This window comes from Ailuropoda melanoleuca, chromosome 14 (genome assembly GCF_002007445.2).
Source record: "Ailuropoda melanoleuca isolate Jingjing chromosome 14, ASM200744v2, whole genome shotgun sequence".
NCBI lineage: Eukaryota > Metazoa > Chordata > Mammalia > Carnivora > Ursidae > Ailuropoda > Ailuropoda melanoleuca.
This window is the reverse complement of record NC_048231.1, coordinates 83439105-83456355: the sequence shown is the minus strand read 5'-3', so window position 1 is coordinate 83456355 and position 17251 is coordinate 83439105. Positions and strand designations below refer to the sequence as shown.

At 41.6% G+C, this 17251-nt stretch overlaps 1 protein-coding gene across 2 annotated transcripts in view; it reads right to left on the bottom strand.

Annotated features, from left to right (window-relative positions):
* Positions 1-13190: 13190 nt before the first annotated feature.
* SMAD4 (SMAD family member 4) overlaps positions 13191-17251 on the bottom strand; it is a 36307-nt gene continuing 32246 nt past the window's right edge. The window contains exon 11 of one of the 2 annotated variants that reach the window (XM_019797026.2): positions 13191-16786. In XM_019797026.2, coding sequence (XP_019652585.1) covers positions 16575-16786 — 212 coding nt within the window. In that variant the 3' untranslated portion in view covers positions 13191-16574. The remainder of the gene's footprint in view (positions 16787-17251) is intronic. The other variant, XR_004620215.1, reaches the window with a different exon arrangement.

The following is a 17251-nucleotide window of genomic DNA, read 5'->3' as shown; positions in this document are numbered from 1 at the left end:
CTACCTGCTCGCGGGTGGGCCCCGCGCTCATCCCCTCCGCTCCCGGCCGCTGCCCGCCCTGGGACCGCGCTCCTTCGTCCCTGCCAGTTCGCCCCCGGCCGCTCGCCCCGGTTCCTCTGCCCTTCGTGGGGACAAGCCGGCTCGGTGCCAGGGTCCCGCAGGCCACACCTCTGACTCCAGTCTCCCCCCACCCAGGATACCTGTCCACCCGGATACCCCCCTGGTCTCCCCGGTGAACACCGCTCCTGCTGGAGCCTTCGCCTGGCAGATCTGGGGAATTTAAAACCGGTGCAGAACAGCCCCTCCCAACCAGGGGACCGAGAGGCCCTCTGCTTCATGCTGTCACCTGAAATCCCACCACTGGTCCCCAAAGCTCGGAGCATCAGCCCTCCCAGCGGCCAGATCAGGGGCTCCCAGGACATGTTCCAGATGGCAGACCTGCATGGGTGAGGGGAGGCGGGCACTCGTCCCCAGATGAGGAGCTCAAACCGCCCTCCTCTAGTGGGCACATTGATATGATAGTCAGGTCTGTACACCAAAAAGGTAAGGGGCGCCCCCCAAACATGCATTATGAGTCTTCTGGTGGGGGTGGTGGTGGCAGCTGTACTGTATTGACCGCGTCCTAGCACCAGGCACATCGTTACCTACTTTTACATACATTGTTCTCCTTTTATCCCCACATCAAACCTAAGATGTCCACTATGCCTGTCAATGTCCAGGTAAAGAAACTGCAACTTAAAGAAGTCCCAGAAGTTGCTGAAGGTGTAATAATGAGTAACCTCAGGCCTGACAGGTGCCAAGACCCTGGACTAGGACAGACAGGCTCCAGGGGCGGCCAGCTACGGACTTATGGGCCCTGTGCTGAGACGTCTGCAGAGGTGTTCTCACTCTCGGGAGAGTTTGCGCATTACTCCCCCTCCCGCCTGAGCACCCCTTTCTGCTGGACCTCAGCAGACCGTGGAATGGCACCTCCAGGACTCCAGCAAAGTCCCGCTGCCCCAGCCTTGTCCTGGGTGATTTCACGGAGTCACGGCCACCCTGCTCCACGTGCCCCATGTGGCTTTACCGACTGAGGCTCTGGTTCTCAGGGGGTTCCCTTCGGGACACTGTGACCTGTGCTGCCAGTATCTCACCCCTCAGAGAGCTGGCCTGAAGCCCCCCCCACAGAGCCTGGCTCCATGGGCACACGCGATGTTTGAAGGATGAACGGGGAACGTGGTGGTGATTCCCTACAGCTGCCGTCACAAAGCAGCACAAGCAAGCTGGCTTAGAGCAGCAGGAGCTTATTTTCTTACAACTCTGGATCTGAAGCAAGCAGCAGAACCTTACTCTCCCACAGATGTGCAGAATCCAGGTGTAGGCACAGCCATGCTCCCTCTGAACCCTGGAGGGGAGAACACTTCCTTGCCTCTTGCAGCCTCTTGGGGTGGCCGGGGACGGCATTCCTCGGCTTACAGACCAGTCTCTCAGGGCTCTACCTCCGTCCTGCTGTGGCCCCCTCCCCATGTGTCAGCCTGTCTCTCCTATCCGTAAGGACACGTCAGCTGACTGCCCACCCCAATGACCTTGTCTTAACTCGATTACATCTGCAAAGACCCTATTTCCAAGTAAGGTCACAATCACAGGGACCAGGAGTTAGACCTTCAGCATATCTTTTTGGGGGGACACAATTCAACCCATAACAAGTGGCGCTTTGCTTGTGGTCTCAGTTCAAACCACGCTCTCGGGGCGTGGTTCGTTGCGGCCCGCAGAAGGCCAGCCGCATTGACGAGGCGGTGCTGGTTCCACGCTGCAAAGACGGACTGTTACAGTTCTGACTCCTGTCCCTTTTTATTAGTTCATCAGGGATACTTTTGTGGTCTTGGTGGTGCCTGTTTCTCTCTCTTTCTTTCATGTTAGGTGTTAACGTGGAATATTAACTTGGAATAAAGCCTCTCCCTCCCAGGCAGTGGCAAAAATCATTCTAGTGTCACAAAGTCCCAATGACCGGGCATCCCCACCGAAGTCTGAACGCTGCCTTGTCGTAGTCCAGACCCAACTCTGCGCTCCGGCCACTGCTCCTCCTCGCACTTGCTCGGGGAGGCAGGGGGCGGGGGGAGGCTGCACACTGCTGCTTGCCCTTCCAGGCAATGCCCACAGGCTTCCACATGCATGCCTTTGCCATATCGTTCCTGGAATCACCCTTCCTGTTGAAATTCTTCCCGATCTTCAAGGCCAAGTTCAAAATCCTCCTCCTCCAGGAAGCTTTCCCTGATCCTCCAGCTTCCTTTGCAGAAGACTGGTGACCCTGGTTGACCTTCACTTAAGGCTCTGACTACACACTGCTCTGGCCTGAAGCAAATTTATGTCTTTGCCCCGCTCCCTCTGCTCCTGCTCAGCGGGAGAGAAGTGATGAAGTCTAGAGGCTGTTTCCTAGAAGCAATAACTGAGGCTGCTGGAGATGCTCAGTTGGAAAACAGAAGACATCCGGGAAGTCGCGTGTGCCCAGCTTCCTTTAACTGCCAGCCCTATTAGACTATGAGCTCCTTGTAGAAGCTACACCTGGGCTTCTTTGGAGGTCCTCTACACGCACACACCCCACCCGTGCCTGGCACAGAACAGTGCTCTGAAATTACCTCCTCACCAATGTGAAAGGTCTCTCCTTTGCACCCCTTTCAGGTGATGTGATAACCAGAATGGTAAGGTGGATCCCAAGATTTCCTGCACCGCAGGTGTACCTTCCCTGAATAATCCCCAGAACCGTGAAGATGCTGGTTTCATGCCTGTGATCAGGTCACGTTATATGACACAGCTGACCTTAAAAGAGGGCGATTAACTGCATGGGCCTGTCCGAAGTGTATAAGCACTTTAAAAACAGTTTCCTTCAGCTGGTCACAGAAGGGGAAGTCCAAGAGCTCAAAGTGTGAGGGGTTTGACTCGAGGAAAGCCCTCCATGCCTGACATGGAGGGACTGCCTGGCAGACCTGAGCACAGCCCCCGGGTCCCCTAGGAGCAGTCCCCAGCCAACGGCTAGCAAGACCATGGACACCTCAGTCCTCCACCCCTAGGGAAATGAATTCTGCCAACAACGTGAGGAAGTTTTGATGCAGGTGTTCCCCTAGTCAGAGCCTTCAGCTGAGGACGACACACTGATTTCAGCCTCATGAGAAACCAGATAAAATGTGCCAGCCTCCCTAACCATGGAAACCAGGAGGGAACAAATGGGAGTTGTTTTAGTCTGTTCTGTGTATGGTAATTTGTTCCACAGCAGTAGAAAACGAACCCAGGTCGTCAACTCTCTAATGACTGGACACACCTTCTCCTACAAATGGAAAAAGAAAAGCAATGAGGGGAAATTTACCCTAGGAAGCATTAAAGCATATTTTAAAGCCAGAGGAACTTTCCTGGTATTGGCTCGAGGATACAGATAGATCAGTCAGACCAATGGAATGCAATAATGGGCCCAGAATGAAACACACATATATGAAAGTCTGCTCATGATAAAGGAGGCATTCCAAAAAATAAATCAGTGACCAAATGGTTTATTTAATAAATAGTGTTGAATCAATTAGGTATTCCTTTGGGAAAAATGGAAGTTTGGTTTCTAAACCTCACATTATATATAAATCACAACTGAATTAAGTGACTGAAATTAATAACCATACAACCTGTGAAATACTACAATGTTACAATACAGAAAAAGAATATTTGTATAAACATTGAGTGGGGAAGGCTTTCCTAAGCAAAACATAAAACACAGAATCTTTGGGGCTCCTGGGTAGTGTAGTCGTTAAGCGTCTGCCTTCAGCTCAGGGTGTGATCCCGGTGTTCCGGGATCGAGTCCCACATCGGGCTCCTCCGCTGGGAGCCTGCTTCTTCCTCTCCCACTCCCCTGCTTGTGTTCCCTCTCTCGCTGGCTGTCTCTCTGTCACATAAATAAATAAAATCTTTAAAAAAAAATAAAATAAAACACAGGAGCTTGTAAAGAAAATTTCTGAGAGATCTGACTCCATCATTTCAAATTTTCTATTAAACATAGCGACCAATAACACAACTAAAAGGAAGGATCAGCCTAGAAGAAATCATTTACATATATAACAGGCAAAGGATAAATATCCAGTCCAGACTATATAAAGGCTTATACTGATAATTTTTTAAATTACGAACAACTAGATTAGGAACAGGCCATTCACCAAAAAGTAAGTGGACCATAAACACACAAAAGCTTATCATCTTACTAGTATTCAGGGAAAACCAAAGTAAAATCACAGAAAGACATCACTCTTCATCCAATGTAATTGGCGCAGGTTCTAAGTTGATAATGTCCCTTGTGGGCAAGGCTGAGAGACACGGCCACTCTGAGACACAGTTGATGATAAGGCCTTCTGGGGGACAATTCAGACTTTTAAATGGGCAGACTCCTTCAATCCAACTATTTTACTTCTGAATCTCCATCCTAGAGAAATATTCAGGGTGAATAATTGTTGTAGCATTCATAATATTTAGAAACAAGACAGATATCCATAACAGATCAGCAGTTAGATAAATTGTGGTACGTCCACACTGCGGAATACCGCAGCTTTTCCTGTAAAATCTTAGGCAGGTCGGCGTGAACGAACGTGAGAAGATCACCTGTACATATCATTAGGTGAGAAAAGAAAGTCACAGAAAAATACGGACATATTTTATCAACTGACTCTGAGACATACATCTTAACACATTTCAACATCTCTGAAAATCAAGTCACCTTACAACGAATGGCTTCTTTGAAGTGCTATTGGCTCAGTGCCAGCCGAGATACAGCTCTGTTGCCTGAGCACATGTGAACCCTGAAGATTTCAGTTAACAAAACCATTGAAGGACCATCTGATGAGGGAACAGGAGTCCTCTCACCTAACAGCTTTCTGTTAACTCCTGGGAAATCCAGAAAGTGCTAGCATCAGCAACTGCAACCTGGAAGAAACTCCCTGAGACAGCAGCAAAGTAATCTTTTAAGAAATGCTGACCACAAGACTCTTGATGGCACACGGAAGGACACGGTCACGGGCAACGAGGGTCAGAAGACATTCAGAAGAGTCAGATTCTGAACATTCAGAAATTTTAGCGAACACCAGAGCCAACTTATGTTTCCATCTAATGTATGGAGTTGAGATATAATACAAAAAAGAACCACTTTGTGTAAGTAAGTCTAAACTCTTCTAATAAACGTCAAATAAAAATTATAAGTGAGGAGAAAGCGTATGTCACGGTTTACCTGGCAGCATATTCTCTTCTTGGTAGTATGTGTGTATATTATTATGGATGGCATCTTGCAGCTAATAAAATGTTGTCATGTAAGTTCCCTGGTGTGAGCAGAAAATAAACTGTACGTGTGTATAAATATACAATGAGAAAACATTAGAAAGATAGAAGAATATAAAACATTTTGAAAGGTTAGTTAGCTTTAGGGGAAGAAATGAAGTAGGATGTGAACAGTAAAAAAATTTCTGTTATTGTGCTCTATGTGTATTGGGATTTTTTTGCAATAAGAATGCACTAGCCCTACAAGATTTAAAATAGATTATTATATATTCAGAGATTCTAAATATGTCATTGTATATTAATATACTATATATTAAATCACATGTATTAAATTATAAATCTATAGGAATTGAAATAGTACGGTAATAATACAGGAATAGGCAAGCCAATGAAACTGCATAGAAAACCCAGAAATAGTTCCGAGTAGGTGGGAATGTAGAAGTGTGACCCCGTTTACCGGCTGAGGTGCCAAGTACCTGTGACAGTAAGACTTCGGAGTATGACAAAAACCGTGAGGTGCTAGTCATGGCAAGAAGTCCAGTTCTCTCCTCCTTTTGGCCTCTGGACTTCTGCGAAGCCCCCAGGGCTCCTGGGTTCCTAGCACACAGCATGGGATGTGGCTTCTCTGGGTGGGTCCCGTGGTCCAGAGGGAGGCAGCCCTGGTTGGGTGAAAAGCTGTTTTTGGAGGGGATGTTCTGAGTGGCAATGGAGACTGAGTTTCCTGCTCCAGCCACTAACACAGGAGTTGAAAGGGAAGCCTTGCCCAAGCCCTAGATTTTTTGGTTATTTGTTTTTGGCAAAGTGATCCCTGCTCATAGACCTAAACTCCAGGTGTTAACTTCTCTTAGTGACGTGTTCTTTCAGTTCACACACATTCATCTTTACTCACAAAACAATCTAATAAAATCTTTAACGTGCTAAACAAAAAAAACTGTCAGCCTAGAATTCTTTATCCAGTGGAATTTTCAAAAATGAAGCCAAAACTTTCTCAAACAAAAACTGAGAAAATGTATTGCCAGAAGACCTGCACTGTCAGAAATGTTAAGGAAATTCTTGAGGCATAAAGAAAATACGCCAAATGGAAACTCAAATCTACACAAAAGAAAGTCAACAGAAATAGTAAGTATAGATTAAAATAAAGGATCTTCCTTTTGCCTTTTAAATTTCTTAAAAGATAACTGATGGTTTCATTATAAATGTTACAGTAATGACTTTTTTCCAAGTTTTTTGTTATAGTAAGGACTTAAAATATTTGTTTATAGCATGAACAGGGGGAAGGGCAAAGGGAGAGGGAGGGAGAGAGGATCTCAAGCAGACTCCGCACTGAGCCTGACGTGGGGCTCGACCCTGAGATCACAACCTGAGCCACCCAGGCGCCCCCAATGTTTTGGGGGTTTTTTTTCTTTTTTAAATTTTACTGTGGTAAGAACACTGAACATTGAGATCTACCTTCCAAACAACTGTTTTAAGTGGACAATATAGTATTAAGCATCGGATGAGGAGCAGTTAAAAGGGGATCTAAGAAGTGGAGAGGGAGATCGAGCAGTGGGTTCTCAGGACTATGTGCTGCTCGTGAGAACTTTGCAGGTTCCAGAAAATGACCCAACACTCAAGACCACTCTTGCCTTTGCTCAGGAGTAACCGCAGGCAGCTGCTGCTGGGCACACATTCACCACAGAGCTATTTGGGGCCCAAAGCCCCAACTTGGAGTTGGACACTCAGTAATGACGTAAATTAAACATTTTATTTTGGAACAAGTGTATAGAGTCACAAGCAGCTGTAAGAAAGATACAGAGCAATCCCCCACACTAACACCTTGCTAAGTGATAGTCCAGTACCGTACCAGCACATCCACATCAACAGTCAGGATACGCATTGTCATCACTACAAAGATCCCTCTGTCACCAGCCTATCCCCTCCTCAGCCCCTGCAACCACTGTATGTTTTATATGTTGCTGAATTCTATTTGCTAAAATTTTGTCAAGGACCTTTTTGTATGTATATTCATGGGGGATTTTTTTGCATTGTCTTTGGTTTTTTTATCAGGAGAATACTAGCTTCATAAAGTGAATTAGAAAGTGTTCACTTCTGTTTTCTTGAAAAGACTGTGTAGTTGGTATAATTGTTGTAATTATATATTATTACAATTCTTTGGTAGACTCTCCAGTGAAACCATCTGGGACTGGAAATTTCATTTTTGGGATTTTTTAAATTTATTTTTTTAGTAATCTACACCCAAAGTTGGGCTCTAACTCACAACACTGAGATCAAGAGTCACAGGCTCTTCCAACTGAGCCAGCCAGGTGCCCCTCTTTTTGGGAATTTTATAATTATGCATCAATTTCCTTAATAGCTATAGAGCTATACAAATGATTTATTTCATAATAGGTGAGTTGTGAAAGTTTTTCAACAAATTGTTGAAAATTAGATGTCAAAATCATGAAATTTGACAAATTTGGACATAAAGTTGTTTTATCATTCCCTTACTATCCTTTTAATGTCTCCAGAGTCTGGAAGGGATATCCCATACCCCATACTGGTAATTTATATCTTCTCTTTGGTCAGTCTTGCTAGAGGCTTGTTGATTTTACTAATCTTTCCAAAGAACCAGCTCTTTGTTTCATTGATATTCTCTATTGTTTTTGTTTCAACTATATGGATTTCTGCTCTGTATTTCCTTCCTTCTGCTTACTTATTTGGGGTTTTTCTAGGTGTCTGAAGTTGAAGCTTATATTTGAGATTTTTCCTCTTCTCCATCATTTGCATTTAGTGTCATACATTTCCCTTTCAGCATTGTATTAGCTGTATCTCGTAAACATCAGTGTTTTATTTTCACTTTTCATTCAGTTCAGTGTTTTATGAGGCTTTGTCTTTGTTTTTATTTTAATTTCCCTTGATACTTCTCCTTTGACCCATGGATTGTTTTTAGAAGTATGTTGTTTCTGCGTGTTTGGCAATTTTCCTGTTCTCTATTATTCATTCCTAGTTTGATTCCACTGTGATCAGAGAATATATGACTTCAATTTTTAAAAATTTGTTGAGTTTGGGGTCTATCCAGGATATAATTTATCTTGGAATATGGTATGTTTGCACTTGGAAAGCATATGCATTTTGGTGGTGGTGTTGGGTGGCTTCTGTAGCTTTGATGATTTTACATCTAGTTGTTCTGTCAATTGTTTAAGATGTTGAAGTTCCCAACGACAGCTTGGATGTTCATTTCTTCAGTTCTATCACTTTTTGCTCCACACATTTTGCAGTTCTGTGGTTTGGTGTACACATAGTAAGGATTAGTATATCCTCTTGATGGGTTGGTCTTATCATTATATAATGTCCCTTTGTCTCTGCATTGTTGTTATTGTTTTTGCTCTGAAATCTGATATTAAAATAGCCACTACTGCTTTTCTTTGATTTTTACCTGATATATATCTTCCATAGTTTTTCTTTCAGCTTGCCCATATTACTATATTATTGAGGTGTGTTCCCTGTGGACAGGTATAGTTGGATCATGTTTCTTAATCCAACTTGCCAAAAACTGTCTTTTAATTGGTATATTTAGACCATTTACACTTAATGTAATTATTGATATGTTAAAGCTTAAGTCTGCCATTTTATTTTCTGCTTGTTTTTTTCCTGCCTCATTGTAAGTTACTTGAGCTTTTTTAAATTCCATTTTTACCTATCTATAGTATTTGAGTGTCTCTATATAGCTTTTTTAGTAGTTTCAAATATTCCCTCTATATATTTAGAACTACCATAGGCAGTGTTATAACTTTTGCTTCAGCAAACATAAATTTAGAAAACTCAAGATGAAAAGGAAAGCCTACTGTATTTGTATTTATGCTTACCATGTTTTTTTCTTTCTTCCATTTTCTCTTATCATTTCCTTTCTGTTTAGAGAACTTCCTTTAGCCATTCTCCTAGGGTACGTCTGCTGGAGAAAAATTCTCTGGTCTTCTGAACCCATTCCGTCCATCTGTCTGAGACCCAAGTGGTGGCTCAACAGAACTACATCAAAATATAGAAGTGGGTGCCATCCCCAAAGTATGGCCAGAACCAAAAATAATTACTCTTTTAGGATAGAAAGGGCACTGCAATTCACCACAGTGAGATGATGGGGGTAGGAAGGGTTTGAAGGGGATTTGGAGTTTTGAGGTTACCATTAGTGGGAGTTTTGATGAGGCAGGACATGAAATAAAGCATAAAGAATTAGGGGTCAAGAACAAAGGGCAGAGATGAATACATACAACTGCCCTTTAACCTTAAGTGCTTCATAAAGAAATGTTTTTATTTCCCCAAAGAATGCCAAGCCACTACCCCTTTCAAGTTCTAGCCTAACATAAAATACTGTAAACTTTAGGTCAGGTGAGAATAAGCCTCTCAGCCTAATAAATACCTCTGGAACTCAGGTCAGCAAGATCAGAAACAAAATACTGATTTGGTCATGCAACTTATAAGCCATGGCCAGAGTCACCTCACCTGACCTCATCCCCCCTGCCTCGATTCCAAATTCAGAGAAGAGGGAGCTAGGAGGCCAATAGCCTTCCTTAATTCTTACACGGGCAATGGCAGGGTCTCCAATTTTCAATGTCTGTCTCTCCTTAAGCATCTTGGTTCTCATAATCCTTTAGTATCCATCTCTTCTCCAACCACCATCTCTCTACCCTGTCTTCCTTTTAGAAATGAGAAAAGAAAGGGGACTGTTCTTCCATGGTCATATCTCAAATGCTGTATTTTCCATTTCAGTGGTCACAAAGCAGTGAAGGAAACTGTTGTCCTCAAGTTTGAGAATTCTCTAAGTGATTAGGAACTCTTTCCAGATTCAAGACATCCACAAGCTTAAGAAAAAGAATGAGCACATAATGATTTAATTGGCTTTCTCTTTTAATCAAAAACATACTTTGTTACAGAGTTCTCAGGAAAGGTTCAACTATTTTTTAGCCACAGACTTCAACCAGGCAAAAGTATACAGAAAGCCACAAAGGAACTACCGGAGCTTTAGCTGACCAGTTTTCCCAAAAGCAGAAGCTAAGTGTGGCTCTTCTCTGGGTTTTGGCATAGCTGCGTTATGCTGACTTTAGGGGAGGAGACAAAATTGGGAAATACCACCACCAAATCGGTCCCCAACCCCCCAGTCACTTCCTCCAAATGGTTCTACAGCCCACCAGGTTTGCATCATCTACAAGCATTCATGCTGTTCCCTTAGGTCACATGTCCAAGGCATTGGCCAGAACCCCATACTTGGAGGAAGTTTCTCAACTCCGTTTAGCCTTTTAACCAATCCAAGCCCATGAGTCCTTCTATCAATGACAAGCAGCCTTGGCAACAGCAGTTGGTTTCGTTCCTTCCTCTCCAGCTAGCACAGAGCTGGTCTCTACCAGGACTCCCCAAGCCCCCCGCCTAGACCCACTCCCAAGGAAAGCTCTCAAGGTCCTTGAAAAAGCCAAGTTCATTAATTATACTTATCCAAGAATAGGCTGGAAAAGTACTCTGAAAAAACGCTCCACCCAAAAGTCTTCTAATCAAAATGGACCTAAAAAGAGCCAAGAATAAAGTGAATGATCATCCACTGGTATTGTTTTCTTCTATCATATGAACCATTTTAACTAATGTGATTCAGAGGAATTTCCCTGTTTTGAACATGAAAGAGATGAGAAACCAAAGACCAGAAGTAATGACCTCTAATATCATTAGGCATTTACAGTAAGTTTTCAATTCATTTTAGTCGGAAAAAAAATTACCAACACACATCACTTAAGAGGATGGTGTCACACACATACCAACCCAAAAGGTGGAATGCTATGACTCAAAAAGAGCCTTAAGAAGCCTTTAATAGAGATGATGGGAAAATAAAATTAAGGTTTTTTCCCCCTCCTCTCAGTTTTTTTTTTTTTTAAGTATTTATTGCAGCCCCCAAGATGGTGCTAGGCCTTTGGTTAAATTTAAGTCTCAAGGACATATTATGTAACTTCTTGTCCATAGAATAGTAATAAAATACCAAGCCTAATCTCATTCGAATAACATGGAAATAAGTAAAAAGCCCCCTCAAACAGCAGAGCCAAAGTAAGGAAGAAATCAAAACCTGCTGCAAGGTAGGCAAGGTCACTTAAATTTCAGAGCTGGAAGAACACATCTAATCCAACTCCATCATTTTACAGATGAGGCAACTGAGGCCCAGAGAAGGTAAATGACCTGCCCAAGGTCACACATCAGATTAGTGGCAGAGTGCAATGCAAGCCAGAGCGTACCTGGTGCCAACCCAGAGCCACTAGTTTCAGGATGAACAAGAACACGGGCTCTGAGATCTACTGAGAAAACTATCCACATCAACAGAGAGAAATGATTGTCTCCACCTCGGTCCTTCCTATGAGAGAGAGAGAGAGAGAGGGAGGANGGCCACAACCTCAGGCTGGTATAGGGCGAGAGAGAGAGAGAGAAGCATTGCTCCAGCATCAAGGGCAACTCAAGGCCAAGGAACAGGCTGACAGGGGGAGAGAGAGTGGGAGGGAGGGGGGAGGGAGGGAGGAAGGAAAGGAAGGAAGGAATAGGTTCATTCATTCATTCAATTCTGATGTTAAAATCCCTGAAAACATCAGCAATTACTTTAGCTATTCCTTGGGGCAGGATATCAGACCCTCAATTCTCATAAAGGCACCTATAGGTCAAAAATATCTGTAAAGGAGGAAAGCCAGAAGATAGGGCTCAAAGGGGATATCCAAACAAACAAAAATAACCCTCTCACTTCCCAAGTTTATTTTTTTGTTGTTGTTTGGGGTTTTTTGCTGGTATCCTCTAGGCAACAGTACTGCTCTGACTACTGAAGCTAACTTAGTGAGTCTTATGACCCCAGTTTTAGTATGAGCAGCACTGAGGTGGAAGCAACAAAACCTTTCAAAATCTTTCAAAGGGGGAAAATATGAATATGACCCACTTCTCCCTACCTCAACTACCTGAAACTCAGCAAAGACTCAGGAAACATTCTAAGCAGTCATACCGATGTCAGACACCAAAGCATTGAAGGCCTTTTCAATACTTTACAGGAAAGTTTCTTGGGACCCGTCCCAGTTTCTCCTTGTGTTTTAAAGGTAGTTCTAATAAGTCTAGTTATCTGGTTTTCTTGCCCAAGCAGTTGGAAAAATGAATCAGAATGGAAGAAACTCCTAAGGGGAGGTACACACAAAGTGGTCTGTCAGAAGGGGAGAATACTGGAGGGTATTTGTGTAAAAAAAAAGTAAACATTCGAAACCATAGCAGTCTACGACCATTTAGTTTATCAAGGCAAAACCTTAGCAGCCCCGGACACCTACAAAGACAGTTAGGCACAAAAGAAACATGCCTCGTATGTTCTCTGATATACATATTAAATGACTCTATCTGAAAAAAAAATGGCTAAAATAAAAAAGGTTTACTGCTTAAATAAGGCAAGTTTGAATAATGCAGAAAATTCCATTCCATAGTGACAGCAGATAAACAAGATAAACAACGCAGCAGCACTGGGACAGGTGCTAGGGACAAGACCGAGCCAAGGATGCTTCTCTGAATGCAACCACTAACCATATACATCCTTCCTGATACATCTTAGGAGAAATTAGCTAGTTGTCAGAAAAAAAAAAAAAATGGAAAGCCTTGCACAAAAGAGTCTCAGAGCCCATCTTCTATAATCTTTGCAAAGAAGAATTTAAGCAAGTATTTACAAAGAGCTACCTGCGACAAGATGAGGTCTGCCTTTAGAAAGAAAGGAAAAAAATTAAGCCATTTCCTTCCCTCTAAACCCTTCTCAGGGAGTTACTATAAAGACCAAGTGAAATAGTGTAATGAAGAGCTTTGAAAACTGAAAAAAAAAAAAAAAAAAGGATTTCTTCATGTTATTATTGTCTGCTAGTCTTAGCCCAGCCCCATCTACTAAAAAGTTGTTAGGTGGTTACAGGTAATTGCTTTCACATACTCATTTACCTCAGTAACCTAAAATCCATCATCTTCCCAATCTGCTATCATTAAATGCCAGTAAAATGACTTAGCGATGAAGGGAGCAAACTATAGAAAACTATCAACAAAAAGGATTTTGCCCCACTCAGAATAAACCTGCTGCTTCCAAAAGGCTCTAAAAAAGATCTGAACTAATCTAATTTTGCATAATAGATAGTAACTATTAACCAGTTACCACCAAACCAGGAATAGAAATATTTCACCTCCATAGATGTGTAAGAAGCACCATGAGAAAATGTAAAATTTCCCTTCTGCAGATGGGCATAGTCAAAAAGATAACTGTAATAACTTTTAAAGTAAGATGTCTGTCATCTGGAAGACAGAGCATTTTAGTTTGCCTTCAAAATTTCTATTACAAATATCCCCCTTTACACCGCACCCTTCCCCACAAAAATGGATTTTTAACTTCGAAATACAACACAGCTAGTATGTCTTCAGTTTACTGGGATAATTCGAGTACGGTAATCCTTAAGCTAACCACCCAGCCTGTAAACCTATGATGATTACAGGAGGAATGGGATAGGAGACCTACTTAGTGGGTAGGTCGATACAAATGAGCCGTGCTTCTAGAAAAACAAGGTTATATGGCAGTGATTTATTATCATTATCTTTGTATACCAGGGGTAGCATACTATAAAAAATGAGACAGGCTATATCCCATAAAACAATCTACTCCCTGGAAAATAAAGGCAACACCATTAAGGATTCCCTTTGATAACACACTGAAAGGCACTGGACCAAAGTGGAATGGCCTCGTACTGGATTATAAAGGTACTTGGTTCAACTCTCACTCAGCTTTCAATGGAAATTCAACATTTTGAGATATGAAATAGCTAGAGAAAATCTACCCAGAATCGTATCTTCACAATAATCAGATTCTGAGAACTGCAGAAACTATCCTACCCTGAAGTAGCCATAAAATGTTAAACCTAGTGATTCTTGAGTCTTACTCATCAAAGATGACTACCTCTAAGAAATGGAAATACTGTTTAAAACTGTGTTCTCAAAAGCATGTGACTGACTCTAGGTACAAATATAAAGCAATTAATAACTAGAAGTATTCCTATGTATGGGTAGTAACATTATGGCTCTTAGCAGAAAGAAACCAAGACAGGTGGCTTGGCTTCAAAGATAGACTTCTTAGCAAATATTTTCCACATACTTTCCCCAGATGATTAAACATTGAAACCTTCCTCAAAGGAGAAAAGGAGGCAATGGATGATATCATAGCATGCTAATGATCCTAATCAAATAATCTTAATTTTTTAAAATCTCTCCCTTCACTCCTATTCTTCATTCACAGTAAAATAGACCTGAAGTCAGCAACTTCTAGAGAATGAAGGTATCTTTTTTTTAAAAATTTGCCAATAAAACTTAAAATCACCAAACGTTTATAGGTTAAAATTAGGTCTTTAACAAAAGTATCTGTAAGTACTCAGGAGTTCAAATGAGCCAGGAGAGAAATCACTTTAAAACAAAAGACACGTAGCTCGGATCAAAATCTATGTTTACATCACAGCAATAAGCAAACTCAGTGGTTTCCAGAATGGTCTTATGAACAAGACCTTCTCTGAGCAAGGACGTAGACGACTTACCCATTTGAGTCGACAGAAGGATGACTATTATGCATAGTGTTTCTCAAATCTCAAACTTGCAACACACCTTAAAGAATCTTATTACACTTAAGAAGGCCCTCCAAGCAAAAAGTAAAAGCATCTGAAAGATAACCCTTGGTTCACACTACTTATCCTGTAGACAACCTATTTATCTTGTAGACAATCAGGCCTATTTTGCTACAGTAAAATAAGAGCTAAAAACAAAAACAAAAACAACCAACTCTACACTTGATATACAATGTCCATGGGGAAGTCCTGGCAGAGCGCGAGGGAAACCAAAGCTGCTGGATAGTACTGGCTGCTGCCTGTCATTTAGTAGAAGGTGTCTTGCTTCTGACGTTGAAATCAAAAGTGCAAAAGAAAACAAAACTTTAAAAATCAAACCTAGAATTCAACTTTGTATGTTGAGATTCGGTTTTATTTATGCTACTAGCTAAGTAAAAAGCATACATATTGTGTCTGTGGTACAGTCAATACATTTGCAACTTTTCTACGTAAATTCTCTATACAAAGTCACTGCCAATTGATATGATCATTGATGGCAAAGGGCTTAGAATAACCAAAAGGTATAAAAAAGTTTGCAGTCTTGCCCCAAGATACAAAAACTGAATTTTAAACAATGTCATAACATACATGATTTAAACAGTATACGAAAAAAAAAGTCACACATCAAATCAAGTACAAAAATATCCAAACTACCTATTATGAACTGTAATGTTTCCATTATTCTGCACAGTATTTAACAAAGAATTTAGCAGTTTCCAAAATACTCAGTTTAAGCACTGCCACAGTGAGATATTCGGTGGAGTGACACTGCTTTTAGTGTTTTTAAAAATACAAAACCTTTCCTTATGAATTCATGAAGGAAAGAAATTCCTTTTCTAGGCTTCTTAGTGACCAACCTTGTGCCTAGAAATATAAAAGAATACATCTACTGTAAAACAGGGCAAAAGATTATTTCTTGATAAATAGTTATCCAACAGGGATAACAAATGTAATTTTAAATGGTATTTATTTGTGGGGTAACTGTAAGGAATTCTCAATATACACACAGATTAGTGTTTTGCCTTGGCAAAAATAAAACTGAAGTTGCAAGACCATCTGAATTGAAATCGTCTTCACTAGTTTAACTTGCAAAAAAATATTTTGGATAAAAGGTTATAATACATTACTATCTTATTTTTTAAACACAGAGTGAAGTTGCTCTTGGTAAAGTTAACTCACCCACATGGCACAATATTTGGAGTAAAGTATGTTCAACAATAACAACTTGCACACAAAATAACATAGGTGAATTAACTTTGAGAACTTCTCTCCTTAAAAATCAGCAATATTGAATTTATCCTGTAGAATAATACACGTATCAATGTTCTGCATATAAAAGGCTCTAAGACATTTTAAAGGGCTAAATTTTCCAGCACTGGAATGATTCCTTCATACGTAACTGGTGATGATTTAATGTGTTTTTCCTGATCTTCAAGCTCTGAGCCATGCCTGAAAAGTTCTAAATAGGAAAAAAAAAAATTGTTTTAATCCAGTTTCTGTCTGCTAGGAGCAAGGCAGCAAACACACTTTTCAACCCTTTATGAAAAGATAAAGCAGAACAAAAGTGAAATATATCTTCAGATTATAAACAGGATTGTATTTTATAGTCCACCATCCTGACAATGTTAAGGGCCCCAACAGTGAAAGACCTCAGTCTAAAGGCTGTGGGTCAGCAATAGGCATGGTGTGAAGCACTTCATCTAAGAGCTGGAGGGCCCGGTGTAAGTGAATCTCGATCCAGCAAGGCGTTTCTTTGATGCTCTGTCTTGGGTAATCCGGTCCCCAGCCTTTCACGAAACTCATCCTGAGTATGCACAAGCGACGAAGGTCATCAACGCCAATGCCGGCAGCCGCTGACAAACCTAGCGGAGAAGATTTGGAAGACGTCAGAGGGACACAGGCTGGTATCTTCCATCCTCCCTACGCCTTATTAATAAAGTGACCAGCTTTCTTTACTTCATGCTCCCCAGCATACAACTTCTCTGTCAAAGTGCCAAGAAGCACGTGTAGATCTACACTTTATCAACAAGGACTGAAGACTTCTGGTTAAGACAATTCACATTCCACGAGTCTTCTAGCTACCGGCATTTATAAAGTAAGTTACCACAATCCACCAACACCCCACCTAGTTTTCTCTTTAGAAGGAGAGGTGAAGGGAAAAAAAAAAAACAACTTGTTTTTAAGAGGTAGCACATGTCCACAGGTTGGTTCTAAGAACCTTACTGTCTGTCTGAACAGCCTCGTTCAAAGTAAGACCTGAGTAACAGTGAGACAGTTAACAGTCCTGGTTCCACTAAGACTTCTTAGATGACCCAGAGGATGTCTGT